This window comes from Schistocerca americana, chromosome 4 (assembly GCF_021461395.2).
Source record: "Schistocerca americana isolate TAMUIC-IGC-003095 chromosome 4, iqSchAmer2.1, whole genome shotgun sequence".
NCBI lineage: Eukaryota > Metazoa > Arthropoda > Insecta > Orthoptera > Acrididae > Schistocerca > Schistocerca americana.
In genome coordinates this window covers 162,300,647-162,313,097 of record NC_060122.1, presented here as the reverse complement: position 1 = coordinate 162,313,097, position 12,451 = coordinate 162,300,647, and the positions used below count along the sequence as shown (strand labels likewise).

Genomic DNA, 12,451 nt, shown 5'->3' with positions numbered 1-12,451 from the left:
CATATACAAAGTAACGTGTATAACTCAACTCGTCGATTGTCATCCGAAAAAGGGAGCTTAATTATTAGCCGTTCGACTACCGCACCTGCCGGCCGGAGTGGCCGTGCTGTTCTAGGCACTGCAGTCTGGAGCCGAGCGACCGCTACGGTCGCAGGTTCGAATCCTGCCTCGGGCATGGATGTGTGTGATGTCCTTAGGTTAGATAGGTTTAAGTAGTTCTAAGTTCTAGGGGACTAATGACCTCAGCAGTTCAGTCCCATAGTGCTCAGAGCCATTTGAACCATTTGAACCATTTGAACTACCGCACTGAAAAAGTCTTGTTTATGTTTCGTTGAGTGCCGAGAAGACAATCGGATTTTTCTTTTCCGAATATATTGAATTCCTTTTTACCGTTAGCATTTATTATTCTTTTATCTAAAATGTTAATTCTATTGCTTACTTCGATTTCCATTGTAAATATTAAGCTATTATGTATATTAAAAAACAAAGTGCTGCGACGATCACCAATTTCATTCATATGCCATTTCGGAGACTTATGGTACCATCTACGTACCTTCCTCAGTATACTCCTTTTTCCATGTTGTGTCTGTTCTTCAAAAAATTAAATTTTGTTTCTAAATATTGTCATCTGAAAAGAAGAAATTGTAGAACAGTACAAATGTCAGTTGCTTAATAAGTTCTACGATTTTCGCTTGTCCCAGTTTCACACTTCTTAACAGATTATTTCTGATGAGATATTTTCTCTTTTCTACAGGCAAGTTTACCTCGTATTCTGTAGCAATCTTGTTTAGCATGATGAAACAGCAAAGCGACTTGACGAAACTGTAGGGGTGATATCCTGATCCTGGTTAGACTTACAGCCACCGAAGCCAAACAAAACGGCTCACCAATAAATGAAAAGAGCTTACATATCGGCCATTGGAGTCTTGAATATGCTCAATAGGAAGAATACCCAATAGGACTGAAGACCAACCCCTTTGGCCTCTAAATTTTTAATCCTGATGCAGTTTCATATACATCTCCAAATTCAATTGGCTAGCACTTGTACAAATGGACCTGCCGAGGTGGCCGAGCGGTTCTAGGCGCTACAGTCTGGAACCGCACGACCGCTACGGTCGCAGGTTCGAATCCTGCCTCGGTCATGATTGTGTGTGATGTCCTTAGGTTTGAACCATTTTTTTGTACCAATGGAGCAGATTACTTAAGTTGTGGGAGGTCGGTGGGAATGCGTTATAGTTTTAGAAGCCTTACGGAAAAGCAGACGTCAGCCAATACACTAGAGCCATGATTCTCATTTTTTAAAAACTTATGAAGCATTCATTTTCTGCCTGTAATTAATTCAGTGTTGTAGACATGTATCTCCCCTACACTGAATATAGATATTTCCAGAAACTTTCCGAATTTTTTAAGCTCGGTAATATAGTTACCAGATGATCATGTTAATATGTAGTGTTTGTCAGACCGTTAGGAGAGACTGGCGCTTTTTCTCGCTGAAGATACGGTCCGGCACTAGATACTGCAGGCGATTAAACAGGTATACATAATTTGACAGTAGCTTAATGTAATGTTCGTACGGGAAATTGTAGGCATCAGTACACCATTTCAAGCCATGTAAACACTCAACAGTTTGATATCGTCATTAAATGTCGGAATGTCAGAACGGTGTCTCAGCTGCGGTTTTATTTATTTAGAAATGGTCATGAATCCAATGGAGTGTCCTTGTGGGTTTTAAAATGTTCATCTGTGGAAAATCGTCAAGTGTGAAAAACCACTCAAAGTTTCCGACAGGTCACAGGACAGTAGAACAGAAAAAAATCTTTAGTTTGCAAATGTGGACTTGCTTGTCTTATTTCCCCTTACTCCAGGGAGAATGTATAGCCAAATTCTAAAATGTAACGCTTGGTAATGTTTATTAATTCATGATGGACTTACATTCGCAGCCCGTGGTCTCGTGGCTAGCGTTGCTGTCCCGGTTCAAATGGCTCTGAGCACTATGGGACTCAACTGCTGAGGGCATTAGTCCCCTAGAACTTAGAACTAGTTAAACCTAACTAACCTCAGGACATCACAAACATCCATGCCCGAGGCAGGATTCGAACCTGCGACCGTAGCGGTCTTGCGGTTCCAGACTGCAGCGCCTTTAACCGCACGGCCACTTCGGCCGGCTGCTGTCCCGGGTTCGATTTCCGGCCGGGTTGGGGATTTTCTTTGCCTGGGGACTGGGTGTTTGTTTTGTCCTCATCATTTCATCCCCATCTTCATCATTTGTCACAATGGCTCGATTGTATTGTGTAAAAAAATTGGACTGTGAAATAATTGGGACTTGGTACGGGTGCAGATGACGCGCAGTTGAGCGCCCCACAAAACCAAACATCAGCATCATGGATTTACGTCGATGACGGTGCGCTGTTGAGTTGGAGAGACGTATTATCACAACGCCGCCACAGGTAAATATTTGCAGTGATGCTAGAGTATACGATGTCAACTACACCATTTTTCTCTGATTATATCAAAGTCTTTATGCTGATTTGAGTATTAATACAATTACAAATGTAATTTTTTCGTTAATTGCATTACTTACAGGTATTGTTTCCTTATTTTTCCGTTGGAATGCTAGCTATGTTAACCTGAAGTCCTGTCTGTAGTCGTACACCCACATTCAGGGTACAGCAAACGCAGTTTTTCCAATTTTCGAAACCATGATCATGTGGTGATCTTGGAATCCTTCTTTGGAAAACTGATGATTGTACTCTAACTACGAATAACAACAGCTCTGTTTCAATAATAAGAACCGTAAACGGAAATTGTACTGGAAGTCAAACAAGAAAAGATTATAAAGCAGGAATAAATACTGTAATCATTTTAAAATTATCTTCCGTGAGGAAATCATGTAATAAACAACACGCACCCAGACTAGAAAATAACTTAAGGTAATTTCTTAGCAGCATACGCGCACTGCAGCGTGTGCTTGAAATAAATCTGATCCCAGTAATTTTGACGCGGGCGGAGTTAATCGCAGAAAATGGGTAAAATGCATTTGATACTATAGCGTTTTAACTTTATATTTCGCAGTGATATGAGCCTCGACTTTAATTTAATTACAGACCTGAAAAGCGAATCTCCATTTGAGCCCCGCCGAGTCTCGCGTATCCACACGCACCTCGGCCGGCGCGAAAATATTCATCCGCAATTTTCCGTACTGCGTACTTTTAGCTGATGAAATTCCGCTAATGCAAAAGCGCAATCAGTATTGTTTGCTAATCTATTGCTCGCGAATATCCATTTACTTGCTATAACAATGAACAATTGTCGTGGCGAGCCAGAAAATTGCCGCGATTACCATACAGAACGCGTTTATTGCGCTCGCAGTCCGTACTTTGAGCGGAATTAAATTCATTAACTGGCAAACGTAAATACGGAAAGGGGCGCCACTGGTTTTTGTCCATTCGCGTGGTATGTAATTAACGAAGATTTTATGTTTCGCCACTGTAAGCTACGGCCATAAATACTCTACGTTAAAATGAGCGACAGGAAAAGAAGTACTTTCCTGTGGAAGTCAGTGCTTGCTTACAGCACCAATGTAAAACAAAGATTTTTCCCTTGATATCTTTGTACACCCTATGTTGTATTGACAGTCTGAGAATAACAACTGTCGTCCAGCGGAAATACTACACGCTAAAGTGAAGAATATAGAAGTAAAAGACTTGACTTCACTCTTACAGCGTTGGTCTGTTTCTGAAAGTTAACTGAGTCCTACAGGGGTACCAACTTCCTCAAACGCATTTATATTCGTACTTATAGTGTGCTCTCGTTTAAATATCCTTGTGCATAAGCTGCCGCATAATTCGGAGAACATAGTCTATTCCTAAAATTTCTGACATTCAGACTATGTCCGCTATAAGCCGCTTTATTCCTTTCGTCTCTGTTAAATGTGCTCTCTCGTTCAAATCTTGCAGTCTGCTACTCGTATCCACGTGTTGTGCACAACCTACTCCACGAGAAGTCAGCAGTATATTTATTTTTCTACGCTGTCTTATTTCAGATTTTCGTCTGTTCACACGACTAACGACTCTGCTCAATGATATTACTATTCAACTTATCGGTCCTTTTTAATGTACGTGTAGCAACGGATGTAGCGTGGCACCAAATATTTTGGTTTGCACTCTGCCTATGTATCGATTTCCACTACACTGATCGTTCGCATAATGGTCAAGCTTGGAAACTACAACACTGTACAATTCTAATCTTACATTTAGACATAATTTAATTGCAGCGCACTGTTTAGATACACCATAATATACAGTATTAGTAGTATAAGTGCAGATTCATTTCCGTACTAATAACTGTAGCTGTTACTAGTAGTACATTTTTGAGTTGGCTACTAGCTTCATCTGAGAGTGGCGAAAGCGAGCCATTAATCGTTATTTTCCTCTGGGCAGCAGGTCAGATGCTGACGTGTGGACGCATGGAGGCAGAAGGGGCAGTTTATACTAACAGGCGTGGTCCACTTTGTGGGATAGCTATGACCGTACAGAAAACATCAGGTAGTGAATTACCTGATGTGTTTGCGGGAAGACTGTTAGACGCAAATAAAAGACAACTAACACACTGGAGTCGATACATATTTAAGTACCGATTATCAAACTATATCCACCTATACCCCAAACACGCTTCACCGATACTTGTTGATGATTCTTTGAACGTCAGTACCTCTTGATCGTTTTTAAACTGTGACATAAGATCATACGTGGTCCTGGGCACGCCTTACTATTAAATACATTTCAGAATCTCTGCGGCCCTAGTGTGTAACTCAGCTTTCCAGTGTCTGCCGGGGTTCTTCAAGTGGATTCCCATCTCTTGCGTTCACAGAAGAGGCCACAAGTAGCTGCAATTTATTTTCAGATCTCTAAGACTCTTTCTCATCTCTTATTTCGATACCGAAACCCGCAGTCTCCAGTAGCTCTGCCGCAAATATATAATTATTTCTGATGCCCCTCGATAATTGCAATTTCAAGTCCCATTAGATATTGCACTATAATTTCACTTCTCTCGAGCACTTTTTTATTTTGTTTTACTTCCTGCTTGTGAATTCGGCACAAACAACAGAACTTTCTTATTGCGACGATGGAAATAAATGAGAGGGAGAAGAGGATTCTGGAGTTCTGCTATAGATTTCACCTTATTGTAGCGAACACCCCCTTCCAAAATCACAAGAGAAATTATTTTATTTGAAGTAGCCCGGAGGACAGCGGGAAACATCAGTTGGACTAGGATATCGTCATAGTAGGGTTCAGAAATCGATACTGCAAATCGTACCCATGTACAGACGTGGAGGATAACGTAGTAGTGACGAACCGCGTATTGAAACTGAAGAGCGTGAAAAAAAGTAGTATACGATAAATGGTGTCTAGCACAGATGAAAGCGAACTGGAAGTTCTTTGAGGCGTAAGTAAAGGCACTGAGAGTAGTTAAGTGAAAGAGATCTGGAATATAGAGACAGGGCAAATGAAGGCGTGACGGGACACGGTGGGCATATGAAAGCAGAGGAAGCCACGGGTGTCAAAGGAAATATTGATGCTTATGGATCAAGGGAAAAATATTACTAATTAAGTGTGATCACAGCAGTATGAGATGATTATGAATTAAATTAGCGGGAAGTGATATCAGGCTGTTTCGTAGTAGATTTGAAAAGCATTAAAAATAAATGTGTAAATCACCGAAGTAGTCTAACCGATCTACAGAAAAAGTGGCGAAAGCGAGCGATTAAAGAGGTGTTAAGCTACGAAAAGCAGATGGAAAGTCGCTGTTAAATGCACAATAAACTGCAAATAGGTGGCAGAAGTATAACGAAGATCTAGGGGATGAAGAGAATGCTCCGAAACTCTGATACAAGCAGAAAGTTGATATGGGAGAAATTAAAGATTTAGTAATGCGAGCCTCGTGATGACTGGGTGTTGTGTGATGTCCTTAGGTTAGTTAGGTTTAAGTAGTTGTAAGTTCTAGGGGACTTATGACCATAGCTGTTGAGTCCCATAGTGCTCAGAGCCATTTTTTAGTAATTCGATTAGAATTTGACAGACTGCTGAGTTCAAGCAAGTCAGTCAATGTCGATCAAGGATCTACAGTCTCGCTGAAACTTGTGGGAGGTGTAAAGTAGAGGATTATTTGAACTAGTGTGAAATACGAGTGTTTTCTATTATATTTCCAGTTCAAAATTGTCATCGCATTACCAAAGAAGTAACCTTCGGATAAATGTGAAAACTCTTATGACGATCTGTACCATACGTCACGCTTTTAGACGGCTGTGAATAATAATATTCACAAAGACAGTCTGAAGACGTACTGAAGTACGGTATGTTCCGCTTTCTGTGGAGGACATGTATTAGAGACAGAAATATGCAGTAAGGATAGATAAAATAGCGACGACGGTGATCAATGGATGAAGGGCGAATGACGAATTACTCCGCATTAAAGATGAAAATGACACGGTAGTGGAAAAAGTGAAAGAATTGTTCTGACTAAAAAAAATTATGTTATGTAGGATGGTGGAAGCAAGGAAGATATCAGAAGTAGATCAGTACAGGGGACGCACCTCTTCTTCAGTAAAATATGCAAGCCGATATAAGACATTAATGCGGAGATGAGGTAGAAGTTTGTGAATGTGAATGTCACGAGCGCAGGTTTGAAATGTGTACCATTGGAAATCCAGAAAAGACGAAATTGCAAGCGTTTGAGATGTGGCGCCTTCGACGATTGTTAAAAAGAAAATAGAAGGGTAAATTTCGAAATGAAAAAGTAACAAAATGTGTAGATGAGAGCAGAAGGCTACAAACATCAAGTCATCTGCTACAGGATTCAGGAATCATAAACATTGCTCAGGAATGTGCAGTATCGGGATACTCAAAGTAGATAATAGAACATGTGCGTTTAACAGTTAGTTGGCCCACAAATACTGCAACTGTCACTCGATATCCAGCATTGTGGCACTGGAATAGTGTACCGCTTTCCAAGTATATCTGCATTCCAAAGGCATCCGCCTGTACAGCGGCGTAAAAGCAAGCCACTCGGCGTTTGGCGACTCATTGGACCAGCTGTTGCTTGTCCGCAAACTATGGGGTGAGATGAAATCCTATGAACTCTGATTTCATGGTAAATTGTGAGGGAATACGACGAATGCTTCAATTAGAAATTCTCAGTTTCGCTGCAGAAGTGCAAACGTTCTTCCAAGGGGAGCGTCTGACGTTCACCAATGGGACTAAAACGAAACTGTTTGTATTGCCTTGACTATTTCCACATCAGTACACCATCCAATCCGTGAGCAAATTATTTCGTTCCTGCACCATTTTAGTGTAATGTCATTCGTAGTGGATACATTCAGTTGCAGTAAGGCAATGACGCTTTGGTCTTATCCAGTCATCTTCGAAATACCTTAACAACCTGTGTAAACTAGCCAATGGTTCCACAGTTTATATACAGGGTGTCCCAGCTATCTTGTCCACCCAAAATATCTCTTGAACAACAACAGCTATTGGAAAACGACTTTCACCGGTATCAATGTAGGGCTGGGGCCCATGAATGTACATATTTGAAAACATTCTGAAACGAAAGCATATGTGTTTTTTAACACAAACTTTTTTTTTTAAATGGACCTCCTATATTTTTTCTTCAGCAATCCATAGCATGAAAAATCACATACACAATGGCGTTGATTGCATCGCAATATTCCCATTACATCCCGAGATATTAAGACGCGAAGTTGACGCTTGAAACACCCGACATGCGATGCTAGCGCACGTCCTGAGGCTCAGGCGTGAACCCCATGCAGCCCGTAATCGCAATGTGATTGACATGCGTAATCACACTTCCATACTTATCAAGAGGTCCGAAACGAATAATACGGTCTGCTTCCATCCTGCTAGAAAAAATATAGGAGGTCCATTTAAAAAAACATAAGTTTGTGTTAAAAAACACATATGCTTTCGTTTTAGAATGTTTCGAAATATGTACATTCATGGGCCCCAGCCCTACATTGATACCGGTGAAAGTCGTTTTCCAATAGCTGTTATTGTTCCAGAGATATTTTGGGTGGACAAGATAGCTGGGACACCCTGTATATCATCTCCATACTCATGAAACTGCTACAGCCGCCTCGAGAAAACTAATCGGAACATCACGCCATCGCACAGGACCGAATTTTCAGTTCTTGAAGGTTTTCCGTAATGGAAATGAAACTTTAGTGATCACAAAGTATAACTGATTCTAGAGTGCCTCCAACACCCGGGAGTATGGCAAGCCGAGTTTTTGACTCTGCGAGCTCCATCCACATGTTGAAATTCAGGTCTTTCTGCCAATTAGGCTATGAGCAGAATGCAGGGAATTCTATTGCAAACTGCGTTCTCCGCTAATAATCCTCCTGTGTCAAATACAGCTTCCTGCCGTGACGTTTCGCAAGTCTATTCCCAGTACGTGCTAGAAAACACGTGTTGCCATAGCAGTCACTAGCCGTAAAGGAATGAAACTAGAATTTCAGCGACCGATAAATCCTAATACAAACAGTGACACTTACACCAACTATGTTAAAAGATGTTTCGTATGATATATGCTCGAAAAAACGTTTATCGACGATCCATATTTAGAGAGCGAACTATTTGGAATAGGCACTTCACTTTCTATCAAAGTTAACATTGCGCACATTTCTTTCAGAGGTATTGATGTGTCTAAATAGTTGCTAAAATTACATACTGATAGTTCGTGGACTGCTGCATATCTTTTTACTGATTTTATTTGTATTTTTTGTGTTGATACTATTTGTATAAAAATCAATTTTAAGATGTTCTTTGATTACGAGAACAGCGATAATTTTCTTACTGCTGAACCCCAGACAGGCGATAGTTGGTCGCAAAAATTTGTCTCATTCCTATTCGCATTTTTGGTTTATGAAAACGTACAGACCTGAATCCTATCGCCTGATTTTATGCTGTTTTCCTCACGCTGCTTATGTTTCTCTTCACTAGCCCATCGAAATAGTCACTCCCTTTTTTATCAAACTAGCTAAGTAGCAAGCATTTCCGTTTTGTTAGTACAGGGGTAGATAACCATTTTTAACCTACTGACCCCTTTTGTACCTCTGTTAGTAGTAGAACTTTCTAACCACCTACCAATTCCACGTTTAGGATAATTTGAAAAGGATGGAGGTAACTTTTTCATAAAATTTATAAAGCAGAGTTACAGCAAGCTAAAGCATATAGTAACAATTACTTACTAAAAACTTTATGTCGAAATATTAGGAATACGTAATGACAATGTTTTTTAACCCCCGCCCAACTACTACCGCCATGAAAGCAACAACGCCCACTTGTGCACAGTAGAGACCATGTCGACTAACACTCTATCAGTCCATCGTCCCCTTTAGTCCATATCCTCTTTCCCCCTCTGTCCACTTCCTCTTCTTTCCACGGTGTGTCCATCTGCTCCTGTCTGTCCATCTGCCCTTCCACCTTCCCTGCACATCTTCTCATCCCTCCATCCATTTCTGTCTTGTCCTATTCTGCAGCTATTTCCTAATCTTTCCCCTTTCTCTCCACCCTCTCCGCAGTCCTATCAGTGGACATCTCCTTACATCTCCCTGAACATCTCTAGCACATCACCTTCTGTCTCAAAATTGTCACTCCCACCCCAGTAGCAGGCTGGACGTTCTTGTTGTTGTTGTTGTTGTTGTTGTGGTCTTCAGTCCTGAGACTGGTTTGATGCAGTTCTCCATGCTACTCTATCCTGTGCAAGTTTCTTCATCTCCCGGTACTTACTGCAACCTACATCCATCTGAATCTGCGTAGTGTATTCATCTCTTGGTCTCTCTCTACGATTTTTACCCTCCACGCTCCCCTCCAATGCTAAATTTGTGATCCTCTGATGCCTCAGAACATATCCTACCAACCGGTCCCTTCTTCTTGTCAAGTTGTGCCACAAACTCCTCTTCTCCCCAACTCTATTCAGTACCTCCTCATTAGTTATGTGATCTACCACCTTACCAACACATTATTCGTTAAAAAATTTTCTACATCAGTCACTGGTTAGGAAATACTATATGACAACAACCACGTAGTGCATGTTTTAAATTATTATGGAGGTGAGATTTTATATCTGACTTGACGCCTTACGGTCACGTATTTTAACGTTCCTCTCCCGCAACATGCAACCCATTTGTCCATATTTCCTTCTGAAGACGGCGTTTTTATAAACGTTGAAGCTATGATAAAGGGGTTTTCATAAACATTCCAATTTGCCACTGATTGTCTGTTTACTATTTCTAAAAGAAGATAGTATTTGTTTCTAGTTAGTAATTAATGTGTGTACCACTTTTGGTTGAAATTGAACCAGGGGTGGAGAAGGAGCTTCCTACCCACGGCTTTGCCACAGTACCCGAAAGTCACATATGTTTCACATGTAGTTAACGTATGTATACGTATATTTCACCTGTATATCTGGCAGATTTCGTCCTGCAATTTCGGTTTCAGGCGGTACAATATTTATTACATCTGTTTCCTGAACAATGTATCGCACAACTCTGTAATTTTGCAGGTACACTCAGGAGTACGTATGGACACTCTAGGTGAAATTTATTGCAACTAGAGTTAGCAGCAAAGACGTAATAAATTAATCCGTCATGCGTGGTGCAACAGTTTTCCATGAGGCGCAGAGTTAATGATATCATATCTCCTGAACTATGTGACGTAAAACGATATAATTTCGTTGGTACACTGAAGATCATTACTAAATACAGTCTGCCAGACTAGATGTAAAATGAATCAGTTGTACAGAAGTGATAACTTTAAAAGTCTTGCATGATGCTGTAGTTTTTCACACATCTCAGTGCTTATAACGTCATCTCTCCTGAACTATGTGGCGTATAATGATACAATTTTGCAGGTACAGTGGTATATGTGAATACTATATTAAAAATATGTGGTGAATACAGTCAGCAGTGAAAACATAATAAATTAAAACGTCTTGCTTGATGCGGTAATTTTACGGCATTTATCTATTGAGCGATAAACTTTTGTCCTTTCATAATTTTGAGGCGGTTGTCAGCGAGAAAATGTTTCTTAAAAATTTGAATTTATGTGTAAAGTTTGTTGCAACTGACTAAGTGCTCTCATTCTCAGCCACTGGTTGAATAAAGGAGGAGAAGATTCGTGTTTCACACCCTGTGAAGGAACCGTCCCGGCAGCTTCCTTAAGCGATATAGGGAAATAACGCGAAACCTAAATCAGGATGGCCGAGAGCGGATCTGAACCGTCGTCCTCTGGAGTGCTAGTCCAGTGTGCTAACGACTGCGCTTCTCTGCTCGGCGGTGCAAGGTGATTTGTGTACCAAGTCTGATTGAAATCAGTACAGATCTTTAAAAGGGGACGTGGAACACACATGTATGGATTTTCGTTATTTTGTTGTGCAAAAGAGTCGTCTGCTAAGATGCTATAAACCTGCCCTTCATATCACAAATGCTCTTGTGTTCTTTTTTCTCCCCTATTCTGTGCTTCACATCTGCAAAGTCACTCTGACACACGGTCGCGCAAAAGGTGACGACAGATTGTGATGTATCATACTGATTTTATGTGTTTTTTATCGAGAATATTGCACGTGGTGGATTTTCGGTGTATCCTTTATAATGTATTATTTAACAAGGATACTTACACGTGCTATTTGTACCATAATTAAATAGAAAAGTTGTAATGAATTTTAAAGGTATACTTTCGTCATTTTTGAGTAACATGAATATAAAATAATTTCAAATTAATACATTATTCGAACTAATCAAGGTCAAACGAATAATTGCATTCAGTTTAACGCCACGTATTCACCGTTCTCAGCTAGTGCGGTGCAGTTTTTTGCAGCAATGAAATTGCGCGTGTCGCCGCAAAAGATCAGTATTCCGCTATTCCGTGAAATGATCATAACGCTGAACTGTAGGGCAACAAAAGATAATTACGCGGTCCTTGTTTAAACAAGCGCCACGCTCGAGAAGAGAATTCAGTAAATGGTGATTGGTATCAGTATATCAATTTATTTTAATTGAAGCAGTGGAAGGCAGCACATAAAACGCGCTTTGGCGCTCGGCACACGCGATAGTGGAAGCGCAATAACCCTGTTTGCAGACGGCAACAGCTGTACTCACACAGAGCGCGCGTATATCAGCTTCCTGTCGATACGGCCAGTGTGCCGCCGTTTACCGAAGGCGCTCCGATTTATGGTAGCCTGCACAAATTCGCGGCCGTCGACACAAGGAAGTGCACAATTCAGAGGCAGGCCCTGCAACTGCATATACTCCACCGGACATCGAAATTTGCAACACAAATATGATGGCAAAGAAGACTGGCATGAAGTCTACTACGTGTCTACACATGCAAATAAATAGCAATTTTAGCAAAAACGTATAAAGCAGGAAGGAGTACCG

The 12,451-nt window shown here is 40.8% G+C and overlaps 1 protein-coding gene across 1 annotated transcript in view; it reads left to right on the top strand.

Annotated features, from left to right (window-relative positions):
* The window catches only part of LOC124613330 (hemicentin-2-like), a 793,017-nt gene that overhangs the window by 705,517 nt on the left and 75,049 nt on the right, over positions 1-12,451 (top strand). The window contains exon 13 of the mRNA XM_047142026.1: positions 10,223-10,227. Within this exon, the coding sequence (XP_046997982.1) occupies positions 10,223-10,227 (5 nt within the window). The remainder of the gene's footprint in view (positions 1-10,222; positions 10,228-12,451) is intronic.